The following is an 18,788-nucleotide window of genomic DNA, read 5'->3' on the forward strand; positions in this document are numbered from 1 at the left end:
AGCTAGGCCTGGGGATCCTACCTGTGCATGAATTTTGTGCACCAGGCCTCTAGATAATTATAAACAAGAAAAGCAAGAATTAGTTTATTGACTTTTTTCAAGCAGACTGAGCGGGGGGGGGGGGGGGGGGGAAGATTCAGATTTTTTAAAACCTGAAATAGAAATTCCTAATTGTCATTAGGTTTTCCCATTCATAGCAAAAAAAAAACAAAACGGTTTGAATATATGTAAACATTTACTTTTTGATGATCACATATACCGCTTTAAATCAATATAATAAGCCCCCTTGGGAAAGGACCAGGAAGTCAGTAGGAACTCCCCTTGGGGTAAAGGAACAGTCCTGGGCAGGCCTTACCACGTCATAACACCAGAACTTTGGGACTGGCAAACAGATAACCTGGCAGGACCTGCCCCATTGGCCTCCCCCCGACAGAGCACAGGGTGACACCGGTGTCACCTGTATTGTGAGCTGTGGGAAACCAGCCCCTCACTCTCGGGCTGTGTAGCTATGACAGAAAGCCACATCTGCATGTCTTTGCCCGGGGGACCACATTAAATGTAACGAGTACTTCTGTGATTAGATTCCCTGTGGTGAATTCCTCCATGGAGAGGCATTTTTCTAATTTCAGAAATTACTCCTTTTTTATTTCTGGTTGTAGGGTTTTAGAGGTTGAATAAATCACATTCTTACAAAGGCCAGCACAGAGAACTTGGCATAGATTTTGTAAGGGGCCATCACTTACTGAACTTCTACATTGGGCCAGACCCCAATTATATATAATCTCTCACACTCAACTCCTTCCTTCATGAAATATGTATAACATCTACTTCATAAGGCTGTCAAGGATTAAGTTAAATCGAATAAAATAGCATAGCCAGGGACACAGCTGGGAAGAAATAGAACTGAAGCCACCCCATGGGCTCCCTGGTTTTCTCCCATGAGCTTTTTTTATTCCCCCCACTCTGCACACCTCGCATTATGGAAGTCCTTAGGTCTTTCCTTCCTGTGAATTTATTTCTCATTCTATCATGTGACCTGGCTTTTCATTCCATACCCTATCAACTATTGAACCAATATTCTACTCCCAACCTACACATTCACTTAAAGTAGTGCATTTTTTAAGTTTGTTAATAATAAAAGACAGTGTTGTGCCCTGACCTCCATTAGGAAACTTTAAAATTCATTCATCAATATCCACCAACTCCCTGTGGTTTGTAGGGACTCTTCTAGAAAACAGAGGTGCCAAGGGCCCAGCCCTCTTGAGCTGGCATTATGGGAGAGAGCTGGCATTATAGACAATGAACAATCAACAAATTAAAAAAGAAGAACTCACCAGCTGTTCTGAGTGTCATGTAGAGAATGCTTTAGACTGATGTCTAATGAAAGTGTCTCCGTAAAGGTTGAGTTTTATTAAAAAGAAACCAGGAGGAGCCTGCTGCCCGCAGAGAGAACAGCTGGTGTGAAGGCCCTACAGCAAGAACAAGCTTATGTCCTGGAGGAAGGAAGGAGGATAGAGTGGCTGGAGAGTGTGGGAGGGGGAGCTGCCCGAGATGACTTCAGGATGCAGGCAGGAGCTAGATCCCATCAAGCTTTATGGTCAATGGCAGAAGAATGGATTTTTCTCTAAGGGTAATGAGAAGTCAAAGGGTAGTGTTAGGCAAGACAGTAACAAGGCCTGTTTTGCATTTTGTTGTGTGTTTTTAGATCTCTCCAGCTGCTGTATGCAGAATGGACCTGAGAGGTCTGGTGCAGAGTGAAAGCAGAGAGAGGGTTTCTCCCAGGGGAGGAAGATAGTGGCTTGTTGTGGAGGGCAGTGGTGGAGGTGGAGAGAAGAGGGCAAGGGTGAGGTTTCTTCTGGATAGACAGGCAACAGAACTTGAACTAGGCAAGGGTTTCTCCAGTTAATCCATCCTACCTGAACATGGCTCCTGAGGGGAGAGCACATGTCCCTCTCCATTCACTTTGGACTTGTCCACATGACTTTCTCCAGCCAATGGGATGTGCACAGGATGACAGTGTGCGGATACATCAGAGGGTTTAGTGAGCACCTCTTGCTTCTGCTGCCCTTCCTGAGTGTCTACCTGCACCATGAGAAAAGCATGCCCCAGGCAGTGCCTGCTCTGCCAGCCTGGGTCTCTGATGAGAAGACTCATGGACACTCACTGGGCCCCAGTGAGTTTACCCAAGAGCATCAGATCCCAGAAAGCTTCAGCCTACCTGCTAACCAATGAGCAAAAGCAAATATTCATGAATATAAGTTACAGAGATTCCAGGAGTATTTGTGTCTGTGGCAGAAGCTACCTTCTACAAGAACACTTTCTAGATGTTTGGCTTAAGCAGCTGTGTAAAGAGTGGTTCAGTGGTTACCAACTTGGGGAGGGTCGGGGGTTGACAAAATGGGGTGGGACTACATTTTAGAACACATTTAACAAACAGGAATATCTGCTAGTTTATGGAGGATGAGATATAACTTTTACACACTTGGATATGTTGGAAAATCAAATTATTTCCATTTGGAGTTTAACATCCCAAATAAAATTTTAAAGCTTTTATACTCACTCTAATCATTGTCAAACATTTTATTCCCTGAAATTGCTTAATTCACATTTATTCAAAAAGAAAGTTCATCTAGAGTTAAAACTAGTTCCCCCCAAGAGTTTCTAAAGAGCTTAAAAATGGGATTACAAAGGATGACACCCACTAACTGTCATCATCTCATCCTTATCATTCAGCTGGGTGGGGCTGGGGAGCAAGCTATTGAGATCAAGGTGGGAAAGTGACTCCCCTTGAACTCACACCTGGGTCATTCAAAGAAATAATGATCACTGTGTTATGGATGGTCCACTGTGAAGACAGCCAAAGGAAGCTTTCCCAACAAAGCAGGAGTTTTAGTGTGGTTTTTAAATCAAAGCAGAGTCATCTTTTTTGAAATTTTATTAAATTTATTGAGGTGACATTGGTTAATAAAATTATATAGGTGTCAAGTGTACAATTCTATAATATATTATCTGTATATTACATTGTATATTCACCACCCGAAGTCAAGTCTCCTATCATCATATATTTGACCCCTATGGCCACTTGTACCTCCCCCCAACCCCCTTTTCTTCTGGTAACCACCCTACTATTGTCTGTGTCCATGAGTTTTAAGACAAAGTCATCTTAAATAAGATAAGATACATGGGGTTTGTGGGGAAAATTCTAACCTGATGTTTTATTCATGAATAACTTTATATCAATTTCATTCATTGAATATCATAGTTCCACTTAACAATGTATTATTTATTTTTTTAATAAATCTTTATTGTTCAGATTATTACAGTTCCTCTTTTTTCCCTCCATAGCTCCCCTCCACCTAGTTCCCACCCCACCCTCTGCCCTTACCCCCCTCCAATGTCTTCATCATAGGTGTATGATTTTTGTCCAGTCTCTTCCCACCCCCCCCCCACACACACACCCCTTTCCCCCCTGCAAGGTGTCCTATAGGGCCCAGTGGCTCAGCCTCCCCAATTACCTGAGGTGGACACTCTTGGTGCACCCCTTTGTGGACTGTGTGCATAGTCTTGTTGTAGTTAAGCCTTGATTGTTGTTGGTATCACTGGGAGGAATTGACCTCCAGGCCAATTGTCTGTGAGAATCAGCTGTGTCTGCAGTGGGAGAACTTCTGTGCTGAAGACACCTTTATGGGACAAGACTTGCTTCAGTGGGGCTTTGGTGCTCACTGAGTCTGCCCCCTGAGTGTGTCCCTTATGGATCTGAGGAGTTGTAATCTGGATGGTCCCAATCTGCCCACTGGGAACACAGGCTCTTGGATCTCTAAGGAGGTGCTAATTTAGCCTCTGCCTGAGGCTACCCAGCAGGAGCTATGGAGAGATCTACAGATTCCTCTCCCTTGTTTGAGGTTTGGAGGTGCCCAGATGAGGCCCAGCTTTGAAGCAATGCAAGCTGCTGTGGGGCCTTGGGCCTTCTTTTGGATGTTCTGGGTCTCTCTGACCCAGCTGCAGTTTGTTAGGTAATTTTGGATCTCAAAGGGCCAGCCCATTCATATGCAAAAGCCTCTGCTAGCAGCTTGGGTGGGGCAGGGTCTCAGGGAATCAACAGAGTGGAGCAAGCAGCTATGGCTGATCCTCAGCCCTGTCCTAAGAGGCCCCTGGGTGTCAGTGTCCTGTCTCAGTGTCCTGTGGTAATCGCTGCAAGCACCTCTGAGAGAAAGCCGCTCTCAAGTTCCGCCCGCTGCCAGACAGTCCAGTTTCTCCCCGTATGAGTCTGGGTCCCCAGAGACTCACCTGGAACTGGAGTTCAGAGCAGTCGGGAGCTTGAGACTCCCTCCCAATTGAAAAAGACACGGGCGTCCTCCATTGCCAGCCCTTCCTGCACACGCCTCCATACCTCTGCACTTCACTTCTGCACCTCCTCTGAGTCTCAGTGTGTTTTTCTCTTTCCTTCTAGTTGTAGAATTTCCACTCAGCCAGCCTTCCTGTGGTTCTGGATAATGTCTGTTTTGTCTTTTAGTTGTATTTTTGAAGTGGTTGTTCGAGGCAGCAATTTCAGGTGTTTACCTATGCCGCCATCTTGGTTTTTCTCAACAATGTATTATTTATAATTAATTTAATGCTGCCCAATGAATAGATACACATACCATAATGTATCTTTAGTTTATCTTTTTGTAACATAACTTTCTACCAAATAGTAACATACATTCACAGAAAGTAGTTAAATATGCATTAAGTGGAAAAAAAGAGATATAAAATAAAAGACTTTGTATGATATAACAAAATTAAATATAATAATAAATATTGTATACATATTTAATCCTATCTAATAATAAACAAACAGGGTAATTAACCGTACCTTCGTTACCATCGCCATTGGCTGATCAGTGTGATATGCAAATTAACCGCCAACAAAGATGGCGGCTAATTTGCATACTGCAGGCAGGGCGGGACACTGGGAGCCGCTATCCAGGCCCTCATGTGTGACCCCAGGAAAGCCAGGCCACAGGCAAGACGGCCCCCTGGGACCCAGGAGCCCATCAGCAAGGTCTGCAGGTGAAGCAGCAATCAAGCTATGAGGGGAAGGTTGGGGGGCGGAAGGAGCTACAGGAGACTAAAGACTCCAGCCAGAGCGAGGAGCAAAGACTGAAGGCTCCAGCCACAGTGAAGACTGTGTTCAGAGCGAAGATGGAAGGTGGTGGCCAGAGTGAAGGTCTGGGTCTCTGGTGCCAAAGGAAAACTGGTGCTGGCAGCCAGAGGAGAGAAGGCCTATTGCACGAATCTTCATGCAACGGGCCTCTAGTATCTATAATAAAAGTGTAATATGCTAATTAGACCGGACGTCCTTCCAGACCACCTTCCAGATGAAGCGAGGGCTGTGAGGGTAGCTCAGGTCCCAGTTGCCTGCTGGTGGCTGGAGGGAAGCCCGGGTCCTGGGTGCCAGAGGGTAGCCAGTGCCAGCAGCTGGGGGAAGGAAGGCCTACTCTTGCACAAATTTTGTGCATTGGGCCTCTAGTATTACATATTTATGTATATAAAGATCTCTGGATGGATTAATATTATAAACCTATAACGTTTTCTATGTTATGTTTTTTTGTTTCTACATCACTTAAATCCCATTAAGATGAATACACATTTTTTTCTAGAATTTAAAAAAAATCAACAAAGATGTTTTTACCTAGAGGAAATACAGGAAGAAATCATTCAGACCAGAAAAGCCTGAGGGGAAGATCCTAACGCTAAAGCGTTGCAGCTAAAATGTTCTGCAACAGGCCTACAAGAGAAGCACATCATTAGCAAGGCTTTCGGTCCATGGGATAATGAAGACCCCAACTTACATTTCACATTCCATACCTCCTGACAGCCTAACACATGCTTACTACTGCTTAGTGTACTTTAATACGGACACAATATTAATATTTTATGTCCACCGATTGTTTCTCTGTTTAAGGGTATCTACAGCCTGAACGAGCAAGTAGCAGCCTGGAGACATAAAAGCACAAAGCTAAATGCACACTTCCCCTTACTGTCAGGAACGATGGATACATTAAAAGGGATGATCGGGAGAAAGGTACACTTTGGAGGTTTGATCTAACCCATTTTCACATTCAAAGGGTGCTTTGGGTATTTCTCAGAAATACATAATTGTGCTGAGAGCAGAAAGCACTTAGCATCAGCTGAACGCTTGCTCAAAATCTGAGTTGGAGATTTACAGTAACGTGTCAGCCCACACAGCAACGGGCTGCTGAGCTCCAAGGGCTGGCCAGGCGCCGGCTGCTGGGAGTGGGCTCTGAGGGGGTCTGTTATGCCTCCTATGCACCAGGGAGGTCCGCCTTTTCCTGAACCCTCGCTGCCCTCCCCCTCCTTCCTGCCTCAACTCCCCGCCCCCCCTTGGGAAAGGAAAGCCAAGAGGCAAACAAGATGCAATTCAGTCCTGCAGCAGATGAGTTGATTTCAGACTCCTGGTTGTACAATCTTCACAAGAGTTTGTCATCCACCCTCCCTTTGCCCTTGGTATTTGAACTTGAATGAAACCCAAAGGTGACCTAAAGCTTCAGGAGAAAATTGCTAAAGTTCACAGATGGCTGAGTCAAAATCTCCAAATTAGGCCAGATCTGTCTTCAAACGCTGATTCACCAGGCTTTGAAGCTGGATGCTTCCAACAAGGCTGGCTGGCCAGGGGAAAACTGAACAGACTCTTAAACCTTGCAAGTTTCAGACTACTTAAGCCCTTCGCTCCTGATCCCTCTGCTTAATAACCAAATAGAAGTGTTAGTATTGGATAAGGGCCATCATCCTAATTTGATAGCATCTCCAAGACCAGCGTCACACTCAAAATAGCCCACCTGGATGTGCCAGCCAGTCAGCCTGGGACTGATGCTCTGCAGGTTTCTTTCAAAGTCCTGTCTCTTATAAGACTGTGGTCATCTCCTGAATTGCTGTTTTTTAAAAAAAGGAATCTTTTTTTTTTAAGGTTGATTCAAAAAATCGATCTTCTATTTCTAGCTGTAACACTTCAAAGTCAATACATGCAGGAACTTTCCTATAACTCTCTCTTTTAGATCATGAGTCAACCCAGAGAGGTGTTTTATTAAAAAGTACCAGAAAGAGATGGACCCCATAATACACTGCTTCCTCTGTGGCAGGCCACCCCTCCTGGTTCTGAGCGCGATGAAGGTGAGCTGCTATCACCATGGAGCCAGCTGTCCACAGCCTTGACAGAGGTGTGTTTGTAACCACCACAGAAGCTCATGGTCTCCGTGGAAGATCATGAGCTTCTTTAAGAACTGAGGCTCTTAATAAAATACCCACATGGAGGCCAACCCCGGTTCACTACATCAGACGCTCTGCAGGTGACAGCATTGGGCAGGACACTGAGTCTGTGGTAACTTCACTGTCCCGTCCATCAGTGCCATGTTTTCCTGGGTGACCTCCAGGAAAGGAGGTGGGCAGGTGGGGCAAGAAAGCAGGAGTTGGACCTCGGCATCATAGACTTGGCAACCTCATGAAAGAGACAACACTCATACTATTTAAAGAAAACACGGTATAAAATGAATGCCAAAGTGTAGGCTTCAGAGAGTTAGAGGCTGAGACAAACCAAGTGACAGGAGGATGATTATGCAACTCAAACCAGCTCTGCTCAGCCTTCAGCCCCTTCAGTCACAGAGGAAAACCAGAGCACGAAGAAGCCACATGGGATCCCAGAATTCGATGGCAAGTTTGGCACACGAACCTCCGACTCCAGCTCCCTCTGACCCACCCAAAGTAGAATGGAACACTTGGGCCAATTAGGTTTTTTTCTCTCATCTGATAAATCCATATAATTGACCCCCCCAAACTGATTTTTTGCTTTTTGAATTATCCATACAATTGCTTTGATTTCCACTTCATTTTGCTTTTGTAACTATAACCTCACTTTCTCCTTTTGTATAATCAGTGTGAAGCAAATTTTTTCTTGATAATCCACATATATTGAGTTATTATTATATATAAGGCAGTATAATTGGTATGGTGAGGAACTGTGAACACAAATTATAAATAAACATATACAAGTGTCATGCCTTCCTAAGCTCACAGCCTGTCCCATACATAGTCTCAGGAGAGGGTAACTCACAAGATAAGCAAGGTGCGCTGGGTGCAGGGGGTGGGCAGAGCTGGATGGAGGATAAGGGGAAAGGGGAGAGATGAGAGAGCATGAGAATGGTCAGAGCAGAGATGGAAAGTTAGTTAGGCTGTGTTGGGAGGGTCCTATGGGTGCTGGGCTGAGAGAGGAAGTGGAACGTGTCAATCTGAAGACATTGAGTGTCTGATTGTTTGAAACCAGATCTGACTGGGCTCAACCAGTTAAGAAGCTGGGTCATTTGTACAAGTCACTTCACCTCTCTGGGCCTCAGTTTCCCATTTGTAAGTGGGTGTAATAATAACTTTCCTTGTTAGGTTGTTGTCTTGGTTTGAGCTACTATCACAAAAATAAATCATAAAATAAGTGCTTAAACATTTATTTCTCACAGTTCTGAAACTGGGGAAGTCCAAGATCAAAAATCTGGTGGGTCTGGTGTCCAGTGAGGGCCTACTTCCCAGCTTCTAGACAGCTGCCTTCCGGTTGTAGCCACCATGGCTGATAGAGAAAGTTCTGGTCCTTTCATCTCCTAAATGGCACTAATTCCATCATGGGGGCCCCAACCTCATGACTCCATCTAACTCTGATAACCTCCCAAAGTCCTTACTTTCAAAGCCCATCACATTGGGGATTAGGATTTCACATGGATTTGAGGAGGACAGAGACATTTAGTCCAAAGCAGTTATTTTGATGATTAAATGAGTTGATATATCTGTAAATCATTCCAGAAGTGTCAGGAGCATCATAAGCACCACATTATTGTTGTTATTTAACTATTCTACAGATCCCAGGGGCTAGAAGGTGTCACTCTGGGCTCTGAGCAGGGGTGTGGTATGACATTTCCATTATCCCTTTGCAGAATGGGTAGATGAGCAGCCACACTGTGCCAGGGGAGAACCACGGAGCCCTGAACTGGCACTGGAAACATCACCAAGTCACAAATAAAAAGGATGTGGGAATGAAGGAACAGGATGCCCTGGTTGACGTTGCTACCAAAGTGTGTTGAGGCAGGGCACACAGGTGGCCTTAGTGTCCTTCACAGCTGGCTCCAGGTGGAGAAAAGGGAGCATCCCTCATCCCTGCTGAAGTGAGGCCTCTCATGGTCCTCAGGTAGGAAATCCAGTGGCCTGTTGGAGAGGAGAGATCAGATGTGGTTGCGACTTTGTGCAGGAGGTGGTGCTCCAAGGAGAGAATCTAGGGAAAGGTGAGAGATGTGCTGAGGCCTAGAGAGCCAGGAAAGAGGCTTTGTAACACTATAGAGAACAGTGGTTCTGGAGATGGTGGGTTGACAACCAGATGGAACCAGGGTTCTGTATGGAACCCACATATATGCCCGCATGCCTATCACTTTGTGGGAAATACTAAAACCAGGATACAGTTCAAGTGGCTTGCACTTTGGAGGATTTCCAAATCCCATGGTCTCAAAGCAGCAAAGACCCTGGGTTAATACTGGGAATCAGTAAGGACACAGGGGGATCGTCTGATGCTGGCTGGCCTTGTGGGCATCTTTGAATGGTTTCAATGCCTTCAGTTTTGACCATGTATTCAATGTTTAAATCCATAGAAAGGACCATGACTTTGTAGATCTATTAGGAACTCTAACTGAATACATGTTAAAATATATCAGTTATATCAAAAATGATACTTCCGACAAATATATGAAGGCCCTGAAGATAAAGAATGAAAAGAGCCAGGCTATATATAGAGAGAAACACAACGCCAGCAGGAACCTAAACAGGTTGGCATTCTGAACAGAAGCTGCTAGTCCTCTCAGGTGACACACTGGGGCCCTGAGTCTTTTTTTGTTTTACTTCAAAAACCACAGCAAACCCTCTAAATGTACTGTCTAGTTTTCCAGTAATTATGAAAGAGGATGGATGGAGGCATGGAGGGGAAGAATGAAGAATGGAAGGAAGGATAGAAAGAAGAATGGAAGGATGGATGGGTAGGTGGGTGGGTGGATGGATGGATGGATGGAGAGACAGTCTACAAAATAAACCTTCCACCCAAATTGAGCCTAAAACTTACAATAACTTTAGTTTCCCATCTGTGAAATGAAACTGCTTCTTTCTAGCCTTTGTCTTACAGAATCTGGCTCCAATAAATGAAGTGACACTTCTTATGTTGTATGCCTACACAAAGCTCTTCCAAACTCCCTTTGACCCACCACTTGTCCCCTGCCCTTTATTTCCAGTTGAACTCCAGAGTCCCTGCCCTCTTCACATCCTTCAGCACTCAGCACACAGTCACCTGTATTTAGCATCTCACCCTGATTCTGAGTGATGTCAGGACATGTGAAGAGCAGTTGTATGTTTGTTTCTGAACGTGTCTCTCATCTTTGAAGGTGCTAAGTAATTCCACAGGGATGGAGTCAGGTCATTGCTTGAAGCTGTCTGCACATGACCACTTGTATTTATTATTATTATTGATTGTAGAGAGGAAGGAAAGAAGGAAGGAAGGAACCAATCAATGGGTTTCTCCTACACCAGTGATGGCGAACCTTTTGAGCTCGGCATGTCAGCATTTTGAAAAACCCTAACTTAACTCTGGTGCTGTGTCACATATAGAAATTTTTTGATATTTGCAACCATAGTAAAACAAAGATTTATATTTTTGATATTTATTTTATATATTTAAATGCCATTTAACAAAGAAAAATCAACCAAAAAAATGAGTTCGCGTGTCACCTCTGACACGTGTGTCATAGGTTTGCCATCACTGTCCTACACCATCAGAAGACAGGCACCCAGCACTTAATGCTAACTCTGTTCAGACCCTGGAAAAATAAACACCAGAAAATATGGAAATGAGACTGAAAATAAAACCCCCTAAAGTCTGCGAAAATGTAATCTACTCACTTTCCTAAATTTAGCACATATCCCCGCACAAACTAGAGAAATCATCACAAAATATATGAGAATTATTATTCTGCCCAAAACATTAACTGCATCACTGTAAGCAAAATAATATAGAATGCATATTAATACTAAGGTGTATTTTAAGTAGTGTTCATTATAATGGAAATCTGATTACTAATATTAAGTTTATTTTTTCATATTTAATCTTATCAACATTAATTTTAATATCATTTAAGTGGATTTTCTAGCCAGTGGACAAGACAATTCTGGAGCTATTACCTTTATAATATTGTTATAAAAGCTTTTTTTATAAACATAAGTAAGTGGCACCAATTTAATTTTTCCTTTGAGTTCTAACCAGCATCATTCAAAAGAAAAGAGAAAAGAAGCTAAACTTAAAAGTCACTAATTTATTTTTATGAAAGTCATCGAACATACAGCATGATATGATGATGAGCTGATGCTCATGTGATCTGAACCAGTGTTCTGGGTTGAAATCACACACGTGGCTAACCAAACATCCAGCACAAACATTTACTAAGAAGCAAACATCTACTGAGAAGGCCACCTGTCAACCACTCCAGAGGCAATGGCACCTATGGCAGGGGCACAAACATCTATGCCCAGGGCAGGTGGATGGAGACAAGGGGACTACGTTACCTCTAGTATCAGATGGAGGCAGGAACTTCTTTGCAGAGCAAGGAAGGGGGCCTTCTGGAGCATCTAAACTTGGCAGACGTGTGCAAGCAAGACAGGGAGGCAGCAGCTTCCTGATACTGAAACAGCAGCCCTGCAGAACGGAGACCCCTGACACAGGGACTGAGGAACTGGAGATGACAGAGGAGGCTCTCAAATGGCAGGTGGCTGCACTGAACCACGTCTACTGAGCTGCACTGCTGGGCCGTCTGAGGATTGCTCAGCAGAGGGGAAAGGATGCAAGAGTGGCAAAGCCACTCTGCAGGGCCAAGGGGGATGGATTTGAGTGGGGGTGGGGATGGAGCTGGGGGAGGTGTAGAGACCAATCAGGGGACTGCTGCAGTCCCTGCCTGGACAGCGGAGCAGAAGCAGTAAGTGTCGGGGAAGCTGGGAGCAGACTCCAAGGACCGTGTATCAGTCTGCTGGGCTGCATAACAGTGGCAGGGGAGGGCTCCGGCCAATGGCCAGGCTGGTAGGCAGGAGACTAAGGTTTTAGTCCCTGAGAGGGGCCCAGAGCAGGAGCGCAGCTTCATGTAGCTTTGGGGCTTCTGAGCACCAGGAGGTGCCCAAGGCCACCTCTGGCCTCAGGTGACTCCTGAGTTCTACTTGCTGCTGTTGCTACTTCCTTGTGTTCATGGAAATTCCCCACAACCTCCACACAAACCTGAGCCACAAGAGCCTGGGGTGGTGGCCTAGGCCTGAGGCTTGTGACAGGCTGGACCCCAGACGCTGACAGAGGGAACCAGTCCCTATCTCTTCAGAAAAGAAAGGCCAACTAGTGTCTTGGGAAAACCCTAGGGCTGGGCCCCAGGGGTCTGGACTCCAGAGCCAGCTCTGTGCCTCCTGAGCCTGCTTAATCTCAACAGGCTCCTGTCTTCTTATCCAGAAAAAAAAGGGGCTTTGCTTGCAAATCTCTAAGGTGATTTCAGCTTTAAACCGCTCTGAATCCCATCTTCCTGCTGACTGACATTATAATTTTACAGAGGCCTATCTTCCCTGCAAATGATCGTTAGCGGCAGCAGCCTTTCATCCCAGCTTAAGTCGCCCTGACCTTTTTATCTAGTGGTTAATGAACACCCTGGTGCTGAAGGCGCTGTCCTGGCTGCGTGTGTGTGGTCCTGGAGGGTCCTTCCAGGTGTGGGAAAGCCGCTTACACGATTAACACCAAGAACACAAATCTCCCTTTGGCTCCTCATGTGGTTCCCCCAAGCACAGTGCAGGAGAAGGTGGCCTGCAGCGGGGCCCTGGATCAAGAATGCCGGCTCACGTTTCCTGCCTCATTTTTATCATCAGAAGGGCTTGTCTCGTGAGAAGCCACATAGTACTGTCTGTCACCCACGGAGGAAGCTGCAGACACGGCCAGAAAGGCCCCACATCAGAAGGTCAGTCTCATCTTGGTGCCAGGAGAACCTCCCACACTGGACACCTGTCCTCATCCCGCTGACAGGAGGGGGCAGGCATGAGTGTGTCCCCGACAGACCAGGGAACGGTGCACAGGAGCTCTAAGACATGATAGGTTCTGTGGTTCCCAGTCAGATTTTCTAAAATAGAGGGGCACGTGCAGCAAAATAGATCTTCAGGCGAATTCTTATGTCTCTATTTGCCTTGCATTCATATTTTGGGACATCATATTATCAATTGGCCATTAATAAATATGAGTTTATGAGATAAGAAGTGGTAATGTATATGTTATCATCACACTCAGAAAATGTTGTAACTATGTATGGTAATAAATGTTAACTAGACTACTTGTGGGGATCATCCCACCACATAAACAGTATGGAATCATTAAGCTGTACACCTGAAACTAATATAATGTTATGTCAATGATAGCACAGTTAAATACACACACACACACACACACACACACATTAGGAAAAGTATTTCATGTAACTAGCCAGTCTGATATCATTGATCTGGCATCTATCCATTCTTGTCTTATTAAAGGTACTAGGAAAATGCATGTGGGTTGTTATTTTTTCACACATTATGCAATGATATATGGGATATTGCCTGTATATGTAGCTTTAAAATAATTTCACTTGTCAAACTGCGCAAGTAATAAAAGTGGAATACTATTTTTAATTAGTTATGAGACATTTGTGAACTATTTAATAACAAGCTTCTTTTAATTGAATTTCATTTTTTGTCTCAGAGTAATTCTGACAATATTATGTGCCACCCCAAAAAGCAATAACTATACTGAAAAGCAATAATCTTTGGACTGGATATCTGTCTATAAAATATTTTCCTCTTATAGCTGGAACCCCAATATAATATCAGCGACTAGTGGAGAGGTGGGAAGGGGAGGTAGGAGAGACACAGGGTTTGAAAGCTGCTGACACAAAGGGGGCTGGCTGCAGCGGCTGCTGCTGTTTGTTCTACCCGAGCTTCATTTTATAAGGTCCACGTAAGGGCATCACTTGGTAAATACCAGGGAGCTCTCTCTGCAGGACTCCTGGGCTCGGTAAACACACTCAGGCACGATGCTCATAAACTGGCCGTCAATCATACAGGCTCCTGGCAGGGGAGGGCATCCCAGCAGGTGCCATCTGGCCTTGGGTGTCTGGCTGAGCAGTGTTGGGGAGTGCCTCTGGGCAGTGCAGACCCCACCCCTTCTCTTCAGGACCTAAACTACTGCCCTCAGCATTGGCTACATCACAGCTCCTCTCCTCTCTTCCCACAGAGCAGGGACAGACACCAACAGTGGCAAGAGGCCAAACAGAGGGTGCCAATACCAGTTTCAAATGAAATCAGGACCTGCCCCCCTACCCTTCCTGGAGCAAGGGTCAGCAGGAGCTTACTGCCCCTCAGCACCTAAACCCACACCTGGCTGGAGCCCTTTCATTTCCTCCAAAACCATGGAAGGAGTGTTGTGGGTAAGCCAGTGGCCACTTGAGCCAGCCCACAAACACCTGGTAACTTCAGTAATTGACAATCACACTTCCCAACAGTTTTACAATGCACTCGGGGATCTAATTTAAGCTTCAGGTCCAAATTACAAAACATCCACATTTTCCTGGGCTGTACTGAAGAGTATTCGAGTTCCATGCAATTCAGCAGATGCCCCAAGGAAAAGGGCTAGCTCTTACCCTGGAAAGGCTCCTGGACACTGTAAGGAAAGCACTACAGTGTGAGGCACTGAGCAACCTCCTGGAGGGGCGGAGGCGGCATGGCTGTTCCACTAGAACTGGCAAGCAGGGCAGCCAGCATCCGACCTGGGTCTGGGAGGATGAGAGACAGAAGTGAGTTGCACTCCAGAAAGAGCTGACAAGGTGGAGGGGGGAGGCAGGAAGGTGGCCTGTGGATGTGACTAGATATAAGCAGAGGAGGGGCTTTGGAAAATGAAGAGCAGGTGGGGCCCCAAGGTGAGAAATAAGGGGTTGGTAGGGGTCAGACGCACTCACTGCCCAGACTAGAGGGAGGCAGGAGACAGGGGGCCACAGGAGAGTCAATCACACGGGCTCCTGGCAGGGGAGGACATCCCAGCAGGTGCCCTCTGGCCTTGGGCATCTTTGGCTAAGCAATGTCGAGGGAGGAGCAAAGCTACTGGAACTTGTCGCCTCCCCATCTCTCTCTTCCCTGTCACCACCACCCACACAAAATGAGCCTTAGAAAATACAAGGAAGAAGAATCCCCAGATTTAAGACAAGAAGGCAGAGAAAGTGGGAAACCTCAAATGGTTGATTCAAACATCAGAGGGCAATCCACACATACATGATCCTTACCTCATGCCATTCAGAATTTAATTTCAAATAGATTATAAATCTCAATGTGAAAGGCAAAACAATAAGGCTTTAAGAAAAACATAAGGGAAAAGAAAAAAAAAACAGTACTAACCATAAAAAGGAAAAAATTGTAAAATTGGGCCACATTAAAACTAAGAACTTTTGTTCATCAAAAAACACAATTGAGAGAGGAAAAAACCAACCTACAGAGGAAAAAGACATTTACAAAACGTATATGCAAAAAAGATCATATGTCCAGCGTAAAACAAAAACACCTACAATTCAATAAAAAATTAAAAAATACAGACAGTCAAATTCAAAGAACTGGACAAAGGGACCAGCGCTTCACAAGAGGATAGCCACATTGTCTATGAACAGATGAAAAGATGGTCAACATCACCTACCAGTATATCACAACATGGCATGGTCAACACACTCACCAGAGCTGCTGAAAAGAGAACGAGGCAATGCCAGCTCTGGGCAGAGTGAGTGGCGGGCTCTGGTCCTCCCCTGGGGAAACGGACTCATGGCCTTGGGGAAAGCATATATAGATGATGAGACCATGCCTCCCTCTGGTCAGCTCTCACACTGCTGGGTGTTCACACACAGCAGTGAGTGTGTGTGTGTGTGTGTGTGTGTGTGTGTGTGTGTACACACCAAGAGACGTGATCCGACAGTAGTCACAGCAGCACACTTGTAGTGGCCAAAAAGCAGAACCGATCCACTGCCCACTCAGGGCCGAATGGATTAACAACGTTGGTGAGGTCACACGCGGGAGGACACCAGAATGAGAATGAAGGCGCTACAACCACACGAGGGTCAAATTCACACCAGATGGCAAGTGAGAGAAGCAGACACAGAACACACACAAAACTCCATGAATGTGTAATTCAAAATCAGGCTGTTCAGAGGTGGGGTAGAGGGTCCCTGGAGTGGGGAGCAATGACTGACAGGAGGCACAGGGGCTTCTGTTACTTTATCTGTACCCTATTTGCCTGCATGTGTTCAGTTTGCAGCAATTTGCTGATTTATGCCCTCAGGATTTGTCCATTTTCCTGTATATCTGTGTATAGTGGGCTGCATGGTGACCGCCAAAAAAATATGGCCATGTCCTTGTTCCCAGAATTGTATATGACAAAAGAGTCAATATTCCCTTATTTAGCAAAAGAAGTCATTAAATTGAGGCTCTTGAGAAGAGGCGCGCATCCTGGATTGCCCTCGTGGGCTCTCAGTCTGAAATGAGATTGTCCTAAGGGACAGAAGGACACACAGAGACACAGAGAGAGCCAGGTGAAGACAGAGGCAGAGATTGGAGTGATGTTGACATGAGCCAGAAGCTGGAAGAGGCAGGCAGGGTCCTCCCCCAGCTCGGCCCTGCTGACACCTCAATTTCAGACTTCCGGCCCCCAGAACTGTGAGAGAATACTTTTCTGTTGTTTTATGCCACTACCTGTGTGCCAATTTGTCACAGCAGCCCCAGGAAACTAATACTCTTATACGTCAATGAAATAGGAAAGAAAGAACAAATAAGACCTAAGGAGGCCTGGGCCCCATCCTAGACCAAACAAGAGAGAACAGTTAAAAGATGGGGCCTTACCAGCCTTACAGGGACAGGTTTAAGAATCACACACACACACACACACACACACACACACACACACACACACACACACACACACACACACACACACGGCTGCCTAACGCTCCATGGAAAGGCCCTCAGAGGGGAGCCGAGGCCTTGCCAGGAAAACACAGGCGATTTTGGGCTGCACAGCGGCCCTTCAAGGCCGGCTGTCGTGAATCTAAAGTGAGCGCATAGCCCAGTCGTGTAATTTTCTCCTGCAGTGTTCAGACACTCGGGGCAGATGGATGGGTTTAATCAGAGCTGGGATGTTTCCAAGTGAATTATAAAATAGAGGGAAGAGGGCAAGGGAATTGAGGTGCATAAAAGGAGTGAGTATAGGAAAAACTGCAGAATCTTAGCTGGATGAGGAGGGAAATGAGGAGCAGGGAGCTATGGAGTGGACATGGGTAAGACGGAAGAATCAGAGGCCTCCAGGAGGGTAAGAGAGCACGGCAGTGGGGGAACACTGGAAGACCGGGCAGGCGAGGAGGCAGTCCAAGGGAGAAGGCTTGCAAGAGACTTTGGAGGAGGCAAGGACTCTGTGGGAATGGCAGGCTCGGGTATGTCCGTGGGAGTAGGTGGCTGAGGTGAGCAGGGGGAAAGATAGTTGGAGCTCTGAGGAGGTCACAGAACAGTGACCAGGCTCTGAAAATAATCCCCTTGGATTATCTTCAAAGGGACCCATGACATAAAAATGGTGATTGGAGAGAAAATGGAGGGAACACCGTGATCTGGAGCCACAGTCTCAGGGAATGAGGGAGAGGACCCAAAGGCCAGGCATGACAGCATGGAACCTGTGCCTGAGAGGGGCTGCGGGTGTGAGGGAGGAGGAAGGAGGAGGCTCAGGGAAGAGGTGGGGGGGAGCCAGGAGGACCCCTGCTCCACGGGGACCACGGACAGTGAGAGGTAGAACACCGTCCCTTTGGAGGGCCTCGGAGGATGGCCGATTTCTGCAAAGGGAGCTTTCAGAGAAGAGGCTGAGGATCAGCGAGGGTTTCTGCACACAGGTCTCTGGAGTTGACGGAAGAGAAATACATGAGGAAGAAAGTGGATGGACACTGGTATTCTACTATCCATGGGAATCCTACTAACCGGACAGATTGATGAAAACGCATGAGACAGGCATCTTCCTAACCTTCCAGTCCTGAGAGTTCACAGAACAGGTCCATGCTACATTGCTGCAGCCTTCAAACCCTCCCCAGGCAGGTTGTTCTATCACGCCCCTTATAGATGTGGAAAGCAGGTGAACTGGGAGCAAAATGAGTCTGTCCCATTCCAAGGGACATTCCCTGGTCCCTGTTGTATGACATCAGCTGGGAGGCAAGTGAGGCTCAGAGAGCTTCCGTGGGAGACACCCCTCCTGTGGTTGTCCTCTGCCGTGGCTGAGCAGGTCGGGGACTGTGTTGCCTTGACTCACACCCTCCCTCCAGTATCGGTGGGGTTTCTCACGCTGCTTCTTGCTGGGCTGCTCATGGAGAGGGTTGCCTTAGTGCCTAGAAGTCCTGTTTCAACCTCAGTCCCTGTAATGGCAGGTCCCTCCTGCTGCCCTTGCCGGACGCTCTTCCATACTTTCTGGAGGGAACCTCTTGTGTTCTTCCAGCCAATGGAGATTTCTGCAAAGGACCCTCTCTGTGTCCAGATGCACACTGCTGCTTTGTATGTGCTCGAGGGTACCACAGAATGAGACCCCACCCCCTGCAGAATCCAAGATGCCCCTGGCCAGCGGAAAGTGAATGACCTCGGGGCTGGAAGGCTTTCAGGAAACCTCA

At 46.2% G+C, this 18,788-nt stretch overlaps 1 protein-coding gene across 2 annotated transcripts in view; it reads right to left on the reverse strand.

The window, feature by feature from the left end:
- MED10 (mediator complex subunit 10) overlaps positions 1–18,788 on the reverse strand; it is a 57,295-nt gene that overhangs the window by 20,494 nt on the left and 18,013 nt on the right. The window contains exon 4 of one of the 2 annotated variants that reach the window (XM_059694671.1): positions 8,436–9,307. The exons of the other annotated variant lie outside the window; for it this stretch is intronic. Within the exon in view, the coding sequence (XP_059550654.1) occupies positions 9,140–9,307 (168 nt within the window). The 3' untranslated portion in view covers positions 8,436–9,139. Of the gene's footprint in view, positions 1–8,435; positions 9,308–18,788 lie in introns of those variants that run through there. 2 annotated transcript variants of the gene reach the window in all.

The sequence above is a fragment of the Myotis daubentonii genome, chromosome 4, assembly GCF_963259705.1.
Source record: "Myotis daubentonii chromosome 4, mMyoDau2.1, whole genome shotgun sequence".
Lineage (NCBI taxonomy): Eukaryota > Metazoa > Chordata > Mammalia > Chiroptera > Vespertilionidae > Myotis > Myotis daubentonii.